A 21,471-nucleotide genomic window follows, 5' to 3' on the forward strand; every position below is an offset into this window, starting at 1 on the left:
GGAATGTGACGAAAGAAACGGAAGAACAGCTTCAGGGCTAACAGCACATTTTGGCTTCTGTAAGAAACTTGCTTGCTTGGGGCAGGAAGAACCGGGTTCCTGATTGGCCGATTCAAAATTAAACAGCTCCCTCCTGCCTTGGGAACTTCCCGTCCTGTGAAGGGTATAAAGGCCTCCCCCGACTGTTAGTCGGGGTCTCACTCGCTCCTCTCCGAGTGGGACCATGTCCGGACAGTTTGTGTAAGCTTCTATACTTGTACTTGTATAAATCCTTTGCTAATCTTTCTGCTTGGTGTTGGTGATTCTCGGGTGTCCTTGGTTGGGACATGGGTCGCATTTACCGGGGAACTTGACTCCAGGCGTGTGGCTCCCGGACTGCAACACTACTGTTGTAAAATAGCTCATTAGTACTTTCACCCAACTTCCTGGTGGGTAGGCAACAGGAAAAAGGTTTTCAGGAAATGTCTAATCATCCTTCCACAAAACCGTCTTTCTGTGAATGTCGCTCAGTTATTTTGGAGTTGAAATTCTCTTTTGCCACATATGACTCCACTCCATTTTTCAGCCATTTGACTGTGTTCTTCAGGCTTTTGACCTTTTAGCTGTATGATTTCCCTGTCATATGAGACAGCTCCTAATTTTTTGGAAGCAACTGGAATATATTGTGTTGACACTCGTAAGCTAAAAGCAAAATGGAATTTTTATGTAATGCTGGATGCTGTCACAAGAATAGGGCAGGATAGATCTTCAAGAGATTTCTCTGTCTTTGCTCCCCCTGGACCAGCCCCTCGATGGTGGCTCTGTCTATTGGACAGTAACAAGCATGCAGGCTGGGCTGTGGCCCTGCCAGAGTTTGAGTCTCAGCCTGTCTGTCGTTGAGCTGTGTGCCCTCCAGCAAGTTGCTTAATGCTCCGTGTCTTCATATTCCCTTCGGTAAAATGAGGATAATAGTGCTTTCTCATAGGTAGGATTAAATGAGACAATAATTGGAAAGGGCTGAGCACAGCGTCTGACACATGTAAGCCCTCCATCAGCGTGTTAGCTCTTATATTTACACACGCGACCGGTCTGAAATTGCCACCCTGGTGGGTGGATTCCCTCCCCCTTCTCCTAGTCAGTAAACCCGTGGATTTACCAGTAAAATATCTTTATTTACTTCGCAGGTGCTCACTGTCTGTTTCCCCTGCTCACATTTTTTTTTTCCTCGTGGCCTGTCCTGGTTCCAAAGAGGAAGACACCACAACACAAATCACTCTTCACAGCAAGACTTTTAAACAGTTTTAAGGAGAAGTCATGAATGTACATGATGGAATTCTTTCTAGAGTGAAGGACTTAAGTATGTTTAAGTCTAAATTGATTCCCCTCCTCATAGGAAACTGCTGTCTGGTGCAGAGATTCAGAAAACTTAGCCAATATACGGCATAAACGCGTATACTTGTTTATCTCACTGCATTCTTGTCCATTGTACTTAACACATTTGGAGGTGTGTTAAGTACACAGTTCCACCTCATTCTTTATGAATGCTGCGGCATATCCCATTGTGTGAATATATGTAGTTTATTTAACTAGTCCCCTGCAGATGGACATTTGGATGCCCCTCTCCCTACTTTTTTTGGTGTTTCGTAAACAGTGCTGGCATGAACATCCCTGTACAAATATCTCACTATACTGTTTTGAGTAGATCTATACAGCAAATTCCTGACAGTGCAGTTGTAAAGCCAGCCTTTCTGTGCCCGCACGGTTCGTTTCAACATTGTCCCCAGGCACAGGGTGTGATGTCTAGGGCAGAAGACCAAAGCAGCTCTGCCTTTGAAGGTGCTTATGCTCTTTAGTTATTTACTTCTGCCAATGTTTGTCCAGTATACACTATGTGCTGGGTGCTTTTCAAAGCACATTATGTGTACCAACTCACTTAATTACCCAGTAATCCTATGAGCTGCGTACAGTTTATCCCCATTTTACAAAAGAAGAGTATGAGGCCCAGAAATGCCTGTTGTCTTTGCTTAGTTCATGGAGTGAGCCCGAGACAGAGCTAGGAATCAAACCCAGGCTTCTGTGGCTCTAGGGTCTCTATAGACCCTCAGTCTTGGGAGACAAATTAAATTGAAACCATTTCAAGAGACGTGATGAATATTCTGAGAGGGAAACTACAAGGGTGCCCCAGAAGCATCTAGCAAGGGTACTACATCGAATCTCGCATCAGAGTCGGTGCCCTGGAGGAGGTGGCCTTTGACCTGAAGCTCGTCAGAGGATCTCATGAGTTCAGTGTTTCAGCACCAGCCACAAAGCCTGAATTCAGAGAGAGCAAATGCAATGAACCAAGAGAAGGTCGGAACGTTGGTCCTAGAGATGGACAAGCAGGGAACCATTTCTTGATTCCTGTAGAACCAATGCCATCCAGTAGGACTTTCTTCAGTAATGGAAATGTTCAGTGTTCTGAGCTGTCCAACATGGCAGCCACTGGCCACATGTGATTTTTGTGACTGAGAAACTGGATTTTATGTTTAATAGTGTAAACGAATTTAGCCTTAAATAGTCTTGTGTGTCTGATGGCTGCCATATTTTCCAGGGCAGTTCTTTTTTTTTAAACATCTTTATCGGACTATAATTGCTTTACATTGTTGTGCTGGTTGCTGCTGTATAACAAAGTGAATCAACTCTACGTACACATATGTCCCCATATCCCCTCCCTCTTGCGTCTCCCTCCCACCCTCCCTATCCCACCCCTCTAGATGGTCACAAAGCACCGAGCTGATCTCCCTGTGCTATGCGGCTGCTTCCCACTAGCTAGCTGTTTTACGTTTGGTAGTGTATATATGTCCATGCCACTCTCTCACTGCGTCCCAGCTTACCCTTCCCCCTCCCCGTGTCCTCAAGTACATTCTCTGCATCGGCGTCTTTATTCCTGTCCTGCCCCTAGGTTCTTCAGAACTTTTTAGATTCCATATATGTGCTAGCATACAGTATTTGTTTTTCTCTTTCTGACTTATTTCACTCTGTATGACAGTCTCTAGGTCCATCCACCTCACTACAAATAACTCAATTTCATTTCTTTTTATGGCTGTGTAATGTTTCATTGTATATATGTGCCACATCTTCTTTATGCATTCATCTGTCGATGGACACATAGGTTGCTTCCATAGGTTGCCCATTGTAAATAGTGCTGCCATGAACATTGTGGGCCATGACTCTTTGTGAATTATGGTTTTCTCAGGGTATATGCCCAGTAGTGGGATTGCTGTGTCATATGGTAGTTCTATTTTTAGTTTTTCAAGGAACCTCCATACTGTTCTCCATAGTGGCTGTATCAATTTACATTCCCACCAACAGTGCAAGAGGGTTCCCTTTTCTCCCCCCTCTCCCCAGCATTTATTGTTTGTAGATTTTTTTTTTTTTTTTTTGCGGTATACAGGCCTCTCATTGTTGTGGCCTCTCCCGTTGTAGAGCACAGGCTCCGGACGCGCAGGCTCAGCGGCCATGGCTCACGGGCCCAGCCGCTCCACGGCATGTGGGATCCTCCCGGACCGGGGCACGAACCCGTGTCCCCTGCATCGGCAGGCGGACTCTCAACCACTGTGCCACCAGGGAAGCCCTGTAGATTTTTTTTGATGATGGCCATTCTGACCGGTGTGAGGTGATACCTCATTGTAGTTTTGATTTGCATTTCTCTAATGATTAGTGATGTTGAGCATCCTTTCATGTGTTTGTTGGCAATCTGTATATCTTCTTTGGACAAATGTCTGTTTAGGTCTTTTGGCCATTTTTGGATTGGGTTGTTTGTTTTTTTGATATTGAGCTGCATGAGCTGCTTGTATATTTTGGAGATTAATCCTGTGTCGGTTGCTTTGTTTCCAAATATTTTCTCCCATTCTGAGGGCTGTCTTTTCGTCTTGTTTATGGTTTCCTGGGCTATGCAAAAGCTTTGAAGTTTCATTAGGTCCCATTTGTTTATTTTTGTTTTTATTTCCATTTCTCTAGGAGTTGGGTCAAAAAGGATCTTACTGTGATTTATGTCATAGAGTGTTCTGCCTCTGTTTTCCTCTAAGAGTTTTATAGTGTCTGGCCTTACATTTAGGTCTTTAATCCATTTTGAGTTTATTTTTGTGTATGGTGTTAGGAAGTGTTCTAATATCTTTCCTTTATATGTAGCTGTCTAGTTTTCCCAGCACCACTTATTGAAGAGTCTGTCTTTTCTCCATTTTATATTCTTGCCTCCTTTATCAAAGATAAGGTGACCAAATGTGTGTGGGTTTATCTCTGGGCTTTCTATCCTGTTCCATTGAGCTATATTTCTGTTTTTGTGCCAGTACCATACTTTCTTGATTACTGTAGCTTTGTAGTATAGTCCGAAGTCAGGGAGCCTGATTCCTCCAGCTCCGTTTTTCTTTCTCAAGATTGCTTTGGCTATTTGGGGTCTTTTGTGTTTCCATACAAATTGTAAAATTTTTTGTTCTAGTTCTGTGAAAAATGCCATTGGTAGTTTGATAGGGATTACATTGAATCTGTAGAGTGCTTTGAGTAGTACAGTCATTTTCACAATGTTGATTCTTCCAATCCAAGAACATGGTATATCTCTCCATCTGTTTGTATCATCTTCCATTTCTTTCATCAGTATCTTATAGTTTTCTGCATACAGGAAACTTTTTTCTCCTTAGGTAGGTTTATTCCTAGGTATTTTATTCTTTTTGTTGCAATGGTAAATGGGAGTGTTTCCTTAATTTCTCTTTCAGATTTTTCATCTTTAGTGTATAGGAATGCAAGAGATTTCTGTGCATTAATTTTGTATCCTGCTACTTTACCAAAGTCATTGATTAGCTCTAGTAGTTTTCTGGTGGCATCTTTAGGATTCTCTGTGCATAGTATCACGTCATCTGCAAACAGTGACAGCTTTACTTCTTCTCTTCCGGTTTGGATTCCTTTTATTTCTTTTTCTTCTCTGATTGCTGTGACTAAAACTTCCAAAACTATGTTGAATAATAGCGGTGAGAGTGGCCAGTCTTGTCTTGTTCCTGATCTTAGTAGAAATCCTTTCAGTTTTTCACCATTGAGAATGATGTTGGCTGTGGGTTTGTAATAATTATACGACCTTTATTATGTTGAGGTAAGTTCCCTCTCTGTCCACTTTCTGAAGAGTTTTTATCATAAATGGGTGTTGTATTTTGTCGAAAGCTTTTTCTGCATCAATTGAGATGATCATGTGACTTTTATCCCTCAGTTTGTTAATATGGTGTATCACATTGATTGGTTTGCATATATTGAAGAATGAAAGCTCCTGCAAGGACGGGTGAGGACCTACTCAAGAAGATCCTTCCCTTCTCATTCGTCTGACTTCAGAGAGCTAAGCACATCTTTTAAGAGTTAAGCTCCTTTAGGAAAGTGTAATTTTGAATCCTGCCAAAGAGGATGTTACTACAGGGGAGAGGTGATCTTCTTTATGTACATTCCGTGACATATGATAGGGCAGACAAGTAGAGTCAACCAGTAAAACCTCAAGGTCTGATAACCTTCCAAATATTCTTTCAGGTCCACTGTTTGTTTGGGGTTTACAATTGCAGGATTGTAAAATTTTAAAGCTGGAAAGGCAGTAGAGCTCATCTCTTCAGAAAACAGAACTGAGATTCAGAGAGAGAATGGTCTAAGACGGGGTCCCCAACCCCCTGGCTGCCGACCGGTGTGGGTCCGCGGCCTGTTAGGAACCGGGCTACACAGCAGGAGGTGAGTGGTGGGTGAGCAAGTGAAGCTTCATCTGCTGCTCCCCATCGCTCGCATTACCGCATGAACCATTCCCCCCACCCCCATCCGTGGAAAAATTATCTTCCACGAAACCAGTCCCTGCTGCCAAAAAGGTTGGGGACCGCTGGTCTAAGACACCAAGGAGAATTGGGGACAAAACCCGGCCAAATGCCCCTCACTCAGGTCATGTCCTAGGCAGGACTGGGATGCCAGTCTTTCCCGAGTCTGCTGCCTGGAAATGGATACTTTTCTTGTAGAGTCTCTCACTAGTTTGTACATTCATTCATTTATTCATTAAAGTTAAAATGCTGAGCAAAACCAGACATGAGCATTGCCCTTATGGGTCTTAACACTCTAGTTCATGAGACACATTATACAAACAATCTCAGAAATAAATATACATTTGTATGTATGTTACAGGTATCAGGATATTTAAAGGAGACCATATCATGGGGAGATTTGATGTCTTTGGGGTTGGGAAATGCTTGCCATGGAGAAGCATTATAGTATTGAGATGAGCTCTGGTGGTTGAGCTGGCGTTATTAGGGTGCTAGATTTAGCAAATAAAAATACAGAATACCAGTCTTGCATTTTATCTGGCAACCCCACATGGAATTAGCTTTAGCCTACGTTGGTAGTGGTGGTGATGAGTTGACTGAATCTTGAGATGTATGTGTGATTGTGTGTGTGGGGGGGGGTATGCTCTTCTATTAGTGTAAGTATCTTAGAAAACACTGTAATTTTCAGAGGAGTTACACATTATTTTATCAACAGTATGAGATGTTTACGTGGACTTGGGGGTTGGTTATCATAAGAAGGAAGGAGAAGATTCAGGTGACGATATTCTTCCCAGGATGACTCTCAGCTTCTGTCTTAGGAAACTGGGTAGCTTCTGGCACCGTTTGCTGAGATAGGAAGCGCTGGAAAAGGCCAGATCTGGTGTGTGTGGTGGGGGGGAGTGGCGTCAGGGGCTCCATGATGAAATTGTCCACCCCCATCAGCTATAATGCCTGGTATATGACACGTACCCTCCAACAGAGTAGAGGCCCTTTCTCACTGTGTAAGGAACGTAGCTATTGCCCCTCACAAGGTATAAAAGTTGTGAGTGGAGCTCATAATTGGTTTTGGCTCTGCAGTTTGAACCAACTTCTCATTCTGTCACTGGATGGACTCAACATCAAGGCAAGGCAAAGAAGACAAGACTAAATGTGTCTTTTCTCCTTGGCCCAGCTTCCTAATTGTGACAATGAGCTAACGTATTTGATAAGGCTCTTGAAATAAATCAGCGGCACCATCTCCTTTTTGCCTTGCTTTCTTTTTTTTTTTGTTCTTGTTGACATTTGTGCTCAGTAAGACAGGTTGCTGCCTCAGCCAGCCCTTGGGGCTCCTCCGGGAGAGAGTTTACAAGGGATGAGCTATTCAGTGGGGTGGTTCCAAACATGCCTGTTTTACAAATGCCTCTGGGTAGAAGAGGCAGATTATACACTTTGAGCCCTGCAAAGATTGCCCCTCAGCATGGAAGTGCGGTGCCAGTGTGACATTTCCAATTGGAGTTATGCGTTGCATATCTCTGCATGTTAATTACGAAGGGGGGGTGTGTCAGCCTTCAATAATGGTACTGTTCTGCTGCCTAGAAGGGCTCCAGAAATGCAGCTGCCAAGGGTCTACTTTGAGGGGACACGGAGATAAAGCAGGGGTGAAGAGAGTTCTTGTTTGTCATTGAGGAAGACGAGACCATCTGGAGTCCTGTTCTTTGGCAGGCCTCAGCAGCCGTCTGTTGGGATAAGCTCTGTTGGCAAACTCCAGCATCCAGTGTTCTCTGTTGGTAACGAAAGAACCAAAGGAAATCTGTGCGACAGTTGTCCGTTTCTCTGCCTGTGAAGACGAGGAGGCAGAGGCCAGGAACGTTTCACTTAATTTTCTGCTCAGAGATCCCCAGCAATTCCTGGAGTCGAGAGCATAGATGATTGGGACAGATCCATGTTTAAATGCCAGTCATCACTTATGCATTGTGTGAATCTGTTTCTTCATCTGAAAATGGGAATATTGATGGGTTTTGTTTTGTTTTTTTCTGTAGGATTGTTAAAGGTTAGAATTAGTGAATGTGTGGGTAGTGACCTGGTCGGTGCACAGTAAAGGTAACTATTTGTTAATGTTGCTCTTTATAAATTTATTTATTTATTTATTTATGGCTGCGTTGGCTCTTTGTTGCTGCGCACAGGCCTTCTCTAGTTGCGGCAAGTGTGGGCTACTCTTTGTTGCGGTGCGCAGGCTTCTCATTGCATTGGCTTCTCTTGTTGCGGAGCACGGGCTCTAGGCACGTGGGCTTCAGTAGTTGCGGCGTGTGGGCTCAGTAGTTTTGGTTCACGGGCTCTAGAGTGCAGGCTCAGGAGTTGTGCCGCGTGGGCTTAGTTGCTCCGCAGCATGTGGGATCTTCCCGGACCAGGGCTCAAACCCGTGTCGCCTGCATTGGCAGGCGGATTCTTAACGCTGCACCACCATGCAGGCCCTAATGTTGTTCTTTAAATACATACTTTGATAGCAATGCCATCTTTTACATAGTAGAGCTGTTATCTGCTCACAGCATCAGGCGCAATTTGAGACGCTGGGGTTTATTACATGCTAATATTTTGCCAGCACAATGCTGAGTGCTTTATATACATGGTCTGTTGACATCTGTCTTTGTTAGGTGGATACTAGTCTTTATACCGTGAGAACTGAGGCTGGAAAGAGAGAGGTCCTTTACCTTAGGGTGACAAAGCTATTAACTTATTTTGCCCTTTGTTGGTCTTAAATTCAAAGGTAAATGGCACTGGCAAGAACAAACCTCTAATTATAGGACATGGGCTTACTGTCCTTCTGTGCATGCACGTCATAGGTTTGTAGGGTGGAGCGGGTCGGAAAAGGAAGAGCAAAAAGAAAGTGGTGGGAGCCCGGCCACCTCAGGAAGAGTGTGTTGGCTAACATGGGGACTATGGGATGGTCAGGTTCGTGTCTCTTAGAAATGATGCAGGGAGTCTCCTGTGCATACTCTCTGTAAGGTTTGCGTTTCTCCCATGGCTAGGCTTGGTCTGCTGGTGACCAGGGTGGAAATGATTGATAAGGTGGAGAGTTTCCCAGAAGGGTGGGGTTTTGAATTTAAGTGCCTGGGCGTCCAGGTAGGTGGAGTGAGAGAGTGTGTAGGGCAGGTAGAGGCAGTGCTGGTTGGAACTGTGTCAAATGGGGGAGTCCATTATGTGTTGAGCAAGCAACTGGCAAAGTGAAGTGATACGGATCTGAGATCATTCAGATAGAATGGATGCACTGGAGAGAAACTGCTGTGAGTCATGCGATTAAAAACCAGTTCCACATTATAGGTATTGAGGAGCATCCCCAGCTGGGATTCATGTGTACTGTCTCCACTTGTTTGGTTACTCATCCTGCAAAGAATCACTGAGTGACACTGTGCGCCTGGCACCATGTTTGGTTTGGGAATGCAGTGGTGCACAAAACACATGTGGCTCCTGCCTCCATGGAGCTTACAGTCTAGACGTAAAGACAGATACTGATTCATTAAACAGTCTGATAAATTCAACAGAATTCAAAATTTCGGGCCCCACCTTGACCTGCTGAAAGAGAGTCTCCATTTCATGTAACTATTATTTGCACAAAGTTTAAAAAACCGATGTACATTTGTGAAGAGCATTTGTGAAGATCATGTTTTAGTCCCATTTTCACCTTTCCAGCATAGTGGCTGGCATACCAAGAGGTTCTTGGTAAGGAAATGAATGAATGAATACTAAATTTATACAAAACGAGAGCCTGTATGGATTTGATTCATTCTGGCCTAAAACTCAGGGTTATGGTCCGACTTCAATATTTTATCAAGCTCTAAAAATTGATTTGCAGTCCCCATTAATTTTTAAATGTGTGTCAGAAAATATCTTCTTTGGCTTCCTCGTGACCGAAGAGTGTGTGTGTTAATTAAGGCCAGCGATGGCTTTCTCTTGCGTCTTCCTTGCCCTCCCCTCCCTCCCCATCCCTGCTGAGTTGTATTGTAGAACCAGATCCGAAAATAGTAGCCAGGACACTCACATTGTCACTTGGGAGGGAGCCCGGCTACCTTAGGAGATGTGTGTTGGCTAACATGGGGACTGGGAGATGGTCAGGTCTCTTAGAAACGATGCACACTGCCAAGTGATTACCCAAATTAATCTTTTATTCGTTTATAATTCTTCAAATGATTTTTATTTAGTACCATTAAGCGATACATATATTCTTCACAGGGAGTCTCCTGTGCATACTCTCTGTAACGTTTGTGTTTCTCCCATGGCTAGGCTTGGTCTGCTGGTGACCAGAGAGGAAATGATTGATAAAGGTGGAGAGTTTCCCAGAAGGGTGGGGTTTTGAATTTAAGTGCCTGGGCATCCGGATAGGTGGAGTGAGAGATCATATAGGGCTGGTAGAAGGCAGTGCTGGTGGTAACTGTGGCAGATGGGGGGGTGCATGAGCCATCTTGCCCTTGGTTGCATGGAAGGACAACGTGGGATCGTGGCATGACCCCATCAGCCAAAAGTGCAGGGTCCAAAACCAGATTGGCCCAAAGTCAATTCACTCCGAGACCAGTCTGTGAATTGTAGAGGAGTTTTGACGTTTTCTTCTGTCCCTCCGGTGTGCAGAGGCCCCTTTATCTGCCCAGACCTTTGCATTGCAACAGCCTTAGGGCACTCTTCTAGATTGGGGCCCAGGTGTTTGTCTGGCAAGGGCTGGGCAGACCAAGGGTAGGAGCCAAAAACCTTTGTGCAGAAATCCTTAATTCAGTGAGTGTGTTCCTGGTGAATTTGGTCACACACTTGTCACCAACATTGCCTATAAAAGACAAATCCAAAGAACCAGACCTTACAGTTTGTCAAGCAGCACCTCCCAGTATATCCAGGTTTTAATCAGAAATATTCAGTTTTTAAATGTTGGTCACTGATTCAGATGATTTTTTAAAAAATATCTGCAAAGGAAAGTTGAACCCTCTGCCCTTAGAAAACCACGAGATAGAAGCTTTTCTGTAAAGGTTGTAGGCAATACGGGAAATTAGAAATGCTGGAGAAGTTTGAATAATTACATGGTTTCATACTTATAGTACCTTATAGTTCACAGGATACGTTCAAGAAAGTTACATAACTTGGACTTCCCTGGTGGCGCAATGGTTGAGGGTCCTCCTGCTGATGCAGGGGACACGGGTTCGTGCCCCGGTCCGGGAGGATCCCACATGCCACGGAGCGGCTGGGCCCGTGAGCCATGGCCGCTGGGCCTGCGTGTCCGGAGACTGTGCTCTGCGACGGGAGAGGCCGCAGCAGTGGGAGGCCCGCGCGTACCGCAAAAAAAAACCAAAAAAAGCAAAAGTTACATCATTTGATTTTCATGATAATCCTGTGATGTTGTTAAAGCTCATGCTACCATTCCCATTTCACAGAGAAGGTGAGACTGAGAGTAAATAACTTGCCCAAGGTTATTTGGTCATTGGCATTGCTTGTTCCTTTACATCAGTAAAGGAATGGTACTCAGTTATCATGTGGCAAGCACTTCAGACACATTGTCTCATTAATCCTTTCAACAAGGTGTAAGGAACCTCATTTTAAAGATTAGAAACATACACTATTAACATTAAGTAGCATTTATCAAGCCTCCCTGTAGTGAAGCCTTTTATGTGTGCTAAAGGTATGAAATGGACTGTCTCATTGTATTCTCATAATAGGCACTCTAGGTAGAAACTCGGTATTCTTAAAATTCCCAATTTTACAGAAGAGGATGAAGATTTTTTCAAAAAATGGTTAAATGACTTGGCCAGGGTTATATAACCAGTTAGCAGTGAAGTTGGCATTTGAATCCCAGGCTGTCCTCTTCCAAGTTCTTTGTCACTGCCATGTGCCCAGCCCTCCCAATGCCTATACATTAGATTAACCCAAATGAAATTGCTGGTATTCGACAGTTTGTCTTTTATAACAGCAATTATGTACGGTTCAACCTAATAATATGTACTTTTATCTGTCTCCATTTGATCTTAAAACTAATTTGCAGAAAGAGGAAACAATGATGAATAAGTGGGTTTTTGGGGGGAGTTTGTAATTGCATTGAGAAATATGCTAATCACTTATTAACTTCAGAAAGACCCTGAACTTGACAACTGAGGAAAATCCACACATGTTTGTCAAATTTAACTAGAAGTTTTCTTTTTCAAACATTTATTTCTGTCCTAAACTGAGGATGCCTAAGTTTTAATTGATTTTTTTTATTTTTTTTATTTATTTTTTATTTTTTTGCAGTACGCGGGCCTCTCACTGTTGTGGCCTCTCCCGTCGTGGAGCACAGGCTCCAGACGCGCAGGCCCAGCGGCCATGGCTCACGGGCCCAGCCGCTCCGCGGCATGTGGGATCTTCCTGGACCGGGGCACAAACCCGTGTCCCCTGCATCGGCAGGCGGACGCTCAACCACTGCGCCACCAGGGAAGCCCTTAATTGATTTTTAAATGATGGTAGTTTCATGAACATTGCCTTGGCTTAATGGCACTGAAAATGAGTGATAATGATTGCAAAATTATAATTATAAAATTATGAATAAAGGGTCCTATCTTTTAGTCACATCTTTCAGTGTAAGATTCTTATTTGCAGACATTGGTCTTACTTTAACCTCTAAGTCAAAAATGTACATGATGTTTTTGTATAATAGTGATCATAAGGAATTAGAATTAGATTCGTTAGAGGTTTGTCTTATCTTTTGTCCACGGTGAAGATTACTGTGTAAATAGCTAGCTGTTTTACTTACCTAAACCTCACTAACAGTCTTCAGTTCATGAAAATAGTCAATGCTGCGGCTGTGTTCCAACTTCATCAAAGGCACGATTCATCCTTTGGTTGTAACCTCTTTAGAAATGCGGGTTGAGTCTTGGTTCATACATGTGTTCATTCTTCCCTATGCTTTTGTTAGTCCCTAAAAACACACATGGATGCCTTTTCTTCAGGCTAGTTTTGTTCAATCCCTATACCTTTAAGTTGGAAACCTGAAAGAAGTTTTTTGAAGAGGTTGAAATATTACTTTCTGTGAAAGAACTGTAATGATTGAACTGAATACAAGCCACCACAATGCACTTACCAGGTTTCTATTTGGTTTCCTTCAAATTCAAACATGGTGCCCGGTCGTCTACCGCTCTTTTTAATATGCATTTTCAGGGTTTCCCCTGCTGAAACATGCTGTTTACACCACTCTCAAAGAAAGTGGGTGCATATACTCATAAATTTGATGATTCAAAAAATATTTTAGAGGAATAGTGTTAAGAAAGAAATTTTAATTATAAAGATAAATTTAATGGATATAAATTCTTTATCACCTATGTGTCTCATGCTGAGCAGCATATTACTGTCTCCTTTTCTTTTTGTGCTTGTATAATAAAATGTGTATTTTATATAATTATGTGCTGAGGTTAGACAATGCGGTACGATTCTTGAGAAGAAACTGTGTACAGGATTTGTTATTATTTACAAATTATACCTTACTAAGCATAGAATTACAAACGTTACTTAGGCTTTTTTTGTTTTTTGGCTGCGGTGGGTCTTTGTTGCGGCGTGTGTGCTCTTCATTGGTGGCGCACGGGCTTCTCTCTAGTTGCAGCACGCAGGCTTAGTTGCACCGAGTCATGTGGGGTCTTAGTTCCCTGACCAGGGGTAGAACCCACATCCTCTGCCTTGGAAGGCGGATTCTTTACCACTGGACCACCAGGGAAGTCCCTACTTACGATTTTTTTTTTTTTTTTTTTTTTTTTTTTTTTTTTTGCGGTACGCGAGCCTCTCGCTGTTGTGGCCTCTCCCGTTGCAGAGCACAGGCTCCGGGCGCGCAGGCTCAGCGGCCATGGCTCACGGGCCTAGCCGCTCCGCGGCATGCGGGATCCTCCCGGACCAGGGCACGAACCCGTGTCCCCTGATTCAGGGGCCACCAGAGAGGCCCCCTACTTACGATTTTTTGAAGGGCTCAGTATGATCTATCTTCCTGGCCTAACTCCTTTGATGTGAGAGGGTGAATGGATCAATGGCATTCTGATGTTGATTTTTTTTTATCATGTAGTCACTGAATATTATTGATTATAAGCTGTATTTTTCGAACTTTGGCCATTCATGACTCACCTTCATGATTTTGTCTATATCTTAACATAGTATCTTGTATTTACTTCAAGTTTTCTTTAAAAGAGCTCAATTTTTACCTTAGGTGTTCAAGAGGAAACTCATCGTTACCATTGCTATTATTTGCTCAATTAATTTCTTATTAAATATAGCTGCTTTCTTAAACTTCAGGTTTAACTGCAAGTTTAAAAAAGTCAGTTTTATAAAGTATTTCTTTATCACTTAAGTTTTAGAAGTAAATGTTATATTTTACTACCATCACTTACTAGTTAGATTTTTCTACTGCACATTAAAAATATACACACATTAGGGCTTCCCTGGTGGTGCAGTGGTTGAGAGTCCGCCTGCCGATGCAGGGGACACGGGTTCGTGCCCCGGTCCGGGAAGATCCCACATGCCGCGAGCGGCTGGGCCCGTGAGCCATGGCCGCTGAGCCTGCGCGTCCGGAGCCTGTGCTCCGCAACAGGAGAGGCCACAACAGTGAGAGGCTTGCATACCGCAAAAAAAAAAAAAAAAAGAATACACATATTAAAATAAAAATTAAAATGTAAAAACCCATACAGGCACCACTCAGAGTCACTTAGCACACACGACAGTCAGACCTGAGGCAAACTCTGGGGGAAGTGGCTAAAAGTGAAAATGGGCACTTACTAAACGAGTGACCCATGAGGGGTGCCACTGTCGACACATGAGTTTCCTCTTAAAACTGGGTGAGGATTTGTTCCAACCACACATGACCTTGAGAGTCAGGCCTGCCATTCAGTTAAAGAGGCGCCACGTGGTGTTCACTTTCCTTTTTAAAAAAATATTGCCCTGGTTCCCTCTTGAGGAGTCCCCTTATTAATGGAGGGTGACCTCAACTTTGTTGGCCTGTAAGGGTGCCGGCAGTAATGAATTTGTTATTTTGTGTGCCGCTCTCTCTAAATTGGATTCTGCATTATGCTGGTGCATATATGTAAGAAGGTGACCGATTGAAATTCAAATGTAATGAGGATGAAGCTCTGCCATTCAGCACAGACGCCTTTGTTTTTAGCCCTAGTAGGTTCTTTGCCCCATCACAATGCAGCTTTCCTCCTGGCTTCCGAAATCACCATGTCTAACTGGGTAGGACTGACATGTTTTCTCACCCATTCTAGAAATGAAATACAGTTTGTTCTGGTTTTCTAGTTTAAAAAAAAATTTTTTTTTAATGGGCTAAGAGATTTGGATTTGCAGTCTTGAGAAAAACAAAGTATTCTTTCTGAAACATGCAAATGTGTCTCTCCATCACCTAGGAAACTATTATGGGACACCCAAACCTCCTAGCCAGCCACTCAGTGGGAAAGTGATCACGACGGATGCCTTGCAAAGCCTTCATTCTGGCTCCAAGCAGTCAACCCCAAAACGAACCAAGTCCTACAATGATATGCAAAATGCTGGCATAGTCCACGCGGAGAATGAGGAAGAGGATGATGTTCCTGAAATGAACAGTAGCTTTACAGGTAAAGACCAGATGATGTTCTCCCTCGGTGGACTTAGGGAAGGGAGGGCTGGGGGAGGCTTTTGTGAAGAGTTACAAGAAGGTGTCTATTCTCAGGAGGAATTTGGAAGGATCGCCAGAATTCAAACTCTGACCACATGGTGCTTGGGGAAGAGATGGTCTTTTCCCTGGTCTGTTTTTCATGCTTCTTGGCAGGAGTATTTTAACTTCACCCAGCTATCTTAAAGGGGCAGGAGGGCAGTGTTTTTGGAAGGAAATCAAGAATAACCAGCATCCTTTCTTTCTGTTCAAAATGATATCCATAAGAATCTGTTTTGTTCATTCATTACTTAGTCTTGACACTGCTCCATCATAATTATGGCTGATTGCTTGTAAAGACAAATAGGAGAATTTGTTTAATAGTTTACTATCACTTGATGCTGTGCGGAAGGCTAGCAGCATCCTTTTCTCTCGTACTTTTGCAAGTAGAGATACAGTGGAAATAAATCATGTGTTAACTTATGCAAATTGTACTATATTCCCTAAGAGGGAAAAGATGAAAAAGTAATAAATACTATAAGATTCTATACTGCATATGTATTTTATATTATACAGCATATATTACTCATTGCATTATATTTTTATATATACATTCAGGGCTATCTACGCCCAAGCTTAGGTAGGCTGTATTTTATGAGGGGATCTTCAAGGACAGATCCTCTGAATAAGGATGTACAGGTTAGGAATTGCCCGTTCCCTGGAGGCACCATTCACAGAGGCTGTGATATACGTTCCTTGGGTTAGTGCAGTGACCCAGAACTGTTCAGTAATATTTTTGACTCTTTGGGGGTTTGACCTTATATAGTAACTCACAATGTCGCAGCTGAATAAGACATGAGTTACTCGTCGATAATGTTGTGACTGTGAAGACCGCTTGTTTTTTCTGTTTTTCCTATACTTATTTTCTTTGATATTTTAGAGTTATAGTTCTGTATTTTCCTCCTTGTGCTACCAAGTCTACTAGGATATTTAGATTAAAAGTTTGTGTTAGTTGAATGCTTTCTCCTGCCTGTATGGGCCTTTCTGAAGCCTAAAATTTTTAAAGGCAACAATTTAAAAAAATTTTTGATGGCTTATCATCGTAACGGTAACCCAAGCCTTCCATAAGAAGCAGCAGGGAAAGGAGGAGTCCTGGCTTGCTGTCCTAGCTTTGTTCACGGTAGCTGTCTTATTATGAACATAGTCTCTAACTGCTCTCATCTGTAAAATGACTGGTTAGGATCAGATCACATCTAGGTTCCCCCTTCCAGCTCTAAGAATTGGAATCCAGGAAAATTTCCATTTTCTCAGTTAGAATGGATTAGGCCGGTGGGCGACCTACAGTTGCAATATCTGGAATAAATTTACCCATTGCTACATATTTGTTTATTGAAATCAGTTAATTTCATCCACTTCAAAATATTCTATCCGTTTATAGTAGTCCTCACCGAAATAAAAGCAGATTATGAAAAAAAAAAGTCAATACTTCCTTGAAAAAAAAATAGCCACTATTTTAATGTCTTGATCTTCCAACAAATAAGAATAGCAAATTATGATATAACCCAAAAGTGTAGATGTGGTCACAGAAATAGAAAGACCTTGTGGGTAACATGCATCGAAACAGTTCTGCCAAGCTGACTGAATGGTCCCCAAGAAGTTTGGGTGCCTTTATTTGTCCTCCATTAACTAAGTAGATTTCTCGGTACAAAGCAAGAACAGAGTAGGGATAGCTGAGTGTAGGTCTTGATGCTTTTCCAATTTCTAACCACTGTAAATCTCTGTCTCTAGAAGCCAGGCCTCAGAAAATCTGCCCTCATAACATCCCTACTTGAGCTCCTGGTGTCGGAAAAAAACACACACACACACACACAAAACACCTGGGCCTGGGTCATCATTGCTAAAGGCAGTCTGATCATTAGTTTCTGCACAAAAAAAGAAAGCCAAGTGGCGCCTGATGGGATGCATGGAGAGAGACTTGATTCTGAGATATACAAGTGATGGGGCATCTTCAATACGGAAGGGATATTTTGAATAAATGCCTCCTCACTTACCAAACTACAAGTATGACAGCTGACAGCATGTCATACCCTGACTCATATGAATTCTTTCAAATAATTGAGACTACCCAGTCTGTGATATGTGTATCAAGCTAGCTGTGTCAAAGCATCTTGCGCTCTGAACCTCTTTAAGTAGCAATCCACCAGCTGCTTCGAGCACGGAGTGGCAGCACCATAATGAAGTCTTGACTCCTGACTGAGCCATTTGTGATAGAGGCATGAGTGTCAGATTCAAATGTACAAACACTATGGAGCTATTTAAAATGATATTTACCAGGATATTTTCAATAACAGGCTCTTGGTACGATCTCAGCTGCCTTCTGCTTGGGTCTTTTGAAGGGGGCGCAAAATGTCTAAATAACATTAGCACTGTCTGCTGGTAAAAGAGCAGGGAGTTTAAGGCCAGGAGCACCCTGGGGAGGTCACTTCTTCCTTCCTTCCTTCCTTGCTTTCTGCCACCAAAGATGGAGGCAGGAGCTGAGTAATGAGAAGTCATCCCAGATTCTCACCGTAGAACTTGACTGTTGAACACAAGGCAGTAGGACAGTCTCCTACAAATTATGCCCAAATTACAGACCTAAAGGAGGCCCTGGAGAGAGAACACTGTTAATGTGTGCTTCATGAAGGTAGACTTACACTGTTGGGCAAAGCACACAGTCATTTATACAAATAAATTAAAACATTTGTGAAAGTATTTTGTTCATTATAGACAACTTGAAAAATATATAACAAACCACCGCAACTAAAAAGTTGCTGATCCATCCATTAACCACCTCTAAGAGACACCAAAAATGTTATTTGTGTTCCTAAGCTTGTTTTCCCAACAGCCTCCCTATTGTTGAATGTTAGACTGCTGATGCTTCTTTTTCATTAGCAGTTAATGATAAGATATTGCTTTGGAATGTCAAGAGACAATGATATTACCAAAAGAGCTAATGGTTCCCCAGTGCTCTTTGGCAGGCACTTTGCTAAGCTCTCATGCATATACTGGGGAGGTCTAATTGTTTGTCCAGTATTACAAAGCCAGTGAGGGTGAAAGCTGTCATTTCAGCCCAAAAAGTCTGACTCCAGAATCTGCGTGGCTCATCTACTGTGTTTTTTGTGTTTTAAGTCAAGTTTATTAGCCCTTTGTAGCCTCAAAGGTTTTCACTGGTTATGTACACAGTGAGGGAGATACATAAACCTGAATGCATGTGTAATTTAAAATAAGCTCTAGAATGTATGTTTGACATGAGCTTATGTTGTCAAAGTCACCTTCAAATGCTCCCAAGTGTGTCAGTGTATGTAAATGCTGGGAAGCTTCTGACTTACCATGAATGAAAATGTTTTACATGTTTATTTACGGTTATGAATCATTTTCACATGTATCCTATAAACCTCCTGGAAATCTTGATAGGCAGCCTAAGTATTATCTTCCCCATTTTGCAGATGAGAACACTGAGGAATAGTGTGTGTTAATAAGCTCACTAGACAATGCAAGAATACAGCCTCCTGTTTGCTTACCCAGTCTGTGTTCCAGTAATTCATTCTACCTGTCCTCTTTGGATGCATTGGCAATCTTTAGTAAGAGGGTGATAGCAGTGCTCTTAAATGTTTGGAAAGAGTTTTTGAAGTCAGAGCATGTGTAAAGTCAAAGCCATGATTAGGACTATGAAATTTTGGAATCTGCCCTATGTCTGCCCCGATCTCTCATTTTTGGACCTCTGATTTTCTTTCAGAGAATGCGATTGTTTTAAGGTTTTCCCGAAGTAGAAGGAAGAAACAGAAAACCAAACATATCAAGTTGTATACATTAAATATCTATCACCTTTTTAAAAAAATTAACCAGATGGAAGGAATTCTTTGACAATGTACATGTGTATCAAATCATCACAATGTGAATTTTAAATATCTTACAGTTTTGTCAGTTATACCTCAGTAAAGCTGAAAAATTAATATCTATAGCTTTTGTATGTCAGTCATATGTAAATAAAGCTTTTTTTTTTAAAGAAGACACTGAAAACATATAAAATAAAATATATTTGGATAATTTAAAATAAGGTCTAGTTGCTGGAGGGATTTCTTATTTCTCTAGTAAATTAAAATTACATATATATTTTTTCAGTGAGCTAATATTCCCTTCATGTAGTCGAGGTTTTGAAGTATTGGCAGGACTTTTTCCTCCCCCCTTATTCCCCTCCCCTTTCCATGAATTGTGTACCTTCAGTATTAAACCAAGTTGTTTCTCTTTTCATATGCAGTGGCCCACCTGTGGCCACCACCCTTTTCCTATTACATCCAGTTTCTATTAAAATAGGTTAATTAAAATAAACCAAGTTGTTTCTCTTTTCATATGTAGTGGCCCACCTGTGGCCACCACCCTTTTCCTATTACATCCAGTTTCTATTAAAATAGGTTAATTAAAATGTTTCAGTGAAATTATTGGAATGTCTACTATTGTCCCAGCACTTCTCTGACTCTTAAATATCATATTAATAGATGATCACTGACCTTGGCCCTTAGTGTTTCCAGTAGCAGATCCAAGTCCTGAGCTCTGTTGAGCACTCACTGAGCTCCAGGCACTTTTGCAGGCGTTTTGCATGTAGTTCCATTTTTGTGGTGTGTGTGTTATGCCCATTTTACAGATGAGGAAACAAATGCTCAGAAAGGTAAAGTCTCTTCTAAAGTCATACAGTTAGAAATAGGCACACTATGATTTGTTCTGTGTTTTGCTGTCAAATCCGTCCTTTTTCTGCCTATTTGTAACGAATTGGCAGCCTGAGGGCCAGCTCTGACCTGCAAACAGAAATTAATAATGACAACTTTAATGAATAAAGTGATGTTTACTGTACTGAGTGCTTTACAGAAACTAATCCTCCCCACAACCTTATGAGGTAAGTACTGTTATTATCCCCACTTTACAGATAAGGAAACTAAGGCACATAGAGGTTGAGTGTGTTTCCCAAGTTAATCAAGAGTAAAGCCAGGATTCAAACTCTAGCATTCTGGCTTCAGAGTCAGTGCTTATAATCAGTATCTTTCATTTTCTTGCTTGTGCTACACTGCTTTATTTTTAAAAGGAATTAGGATTGGAAAATTTAGAAGTTTTTGCATAAAAATATAGATTTCCACCTTCTCTTGAAAAAATCAGAAATCCAGGAAGCCTGAGTATACTTTTCCCCAGGATGCTAATTGCCTGGCACTGAGTTCTCTGCTCCTTTCAGAAAGGATACACCCTCTCCAGTGTTCTAGACATACATCATTTGTGTCTCCGACCTGGCATCAGTGGTCATAGGAATTTGTACCCCGAGGCTGCACTGTACCCTGTCACATTGCCAGCTGAGCAAAACCCCTCCTAGAAGCTAAAGGTTCTAGTGATTTTTTGTTGTTGAGCACTTTTTGTATCTCTGTCTTCAAAGTGTAATGCTTGTACTTGAATCTCTTATCACCTGGGTTCTCTCAAAATACACATTTGTGAACCTAATTCCAAATCTGTTGTCTGAAGTAGGGAGCCATGTCTGCATTTTAGCAGTCTCTCCAGGGACTTCACTGGTAGCACAGTGGCTGACTCCACACGCCCAATGCAGGGGGCCTGGGTTCGTCCCTGGTCAGGGAACTAGATCCCACACGCATGCTGCAACTAGGAGTTCACATGCCACAACTAAGGAGCCCACGTGCTGCCGCTAAGGAGCCGGCGAGCAGCAACTAAGGAGCCCACTTGCCACATCTAAGACCTGGTGCAACCAAATTAGTAAATAAATATTAAACAAAACAAAACAAACAAACAAAAATCTCTCCAGGTGATTCTTACATACACTTAAGCTTAAGAAGGGTACCTTCCAATGATGTACCAAAAATGAATACATTTTGGCTCCTAGAGAATTAAGGGTGAATCTCTTAATTCTTGTCATGTTTTGAATTTTTGCTATTGATTAGTAATTCCAAAATTTTTCTTCCATAGTGGCCTAACTTCCTCTTTTTCCTTCAAACTTATAGTTGTTGTATTAACCTGCGCTCATCGGTGCAAATTGTAAAATCAACTCAAATCAGTTTCAGCAGG

General features: G+C 42.1%; 1 protein-coding gene across 1 annotated transcript in view; it reads left to right on the plus strand.

Annotated features, from left to right (window-relative positions):
- MAGI1 (membrane associated guanylate kinase, WW and PDZ domain containing 1) overlaps positions 1-21,471 on the plus strand; it is a 627,906-nt gene that overhangs the window by 493,091 nt on the left and 113,344 nt on the right. The window contains 1 exon segment of the mRNA XM_007445682.1: positions 15,152-15,358. Within this exon segment, the coding sequence (XP_007445744.1) occupies positions 15,152-15,358 (207 nt within the window).

Source organism: Lipotes vexillifer, unplaced genomic scaffold, assembly GCF_000442215.2.
Source record: "Lipotes vexillifer unplaced genomic scaffold, Lipotes_vexillifer_v1.1 scaffold239, whole genome shotgun sequence".
NCBI classification, from domain to species: Eukaryota; Metazoa; Chordata; class Mammalia; order Artiodactyla; family Lipotidae; genus Lipotes; species Lipotes vexillifer.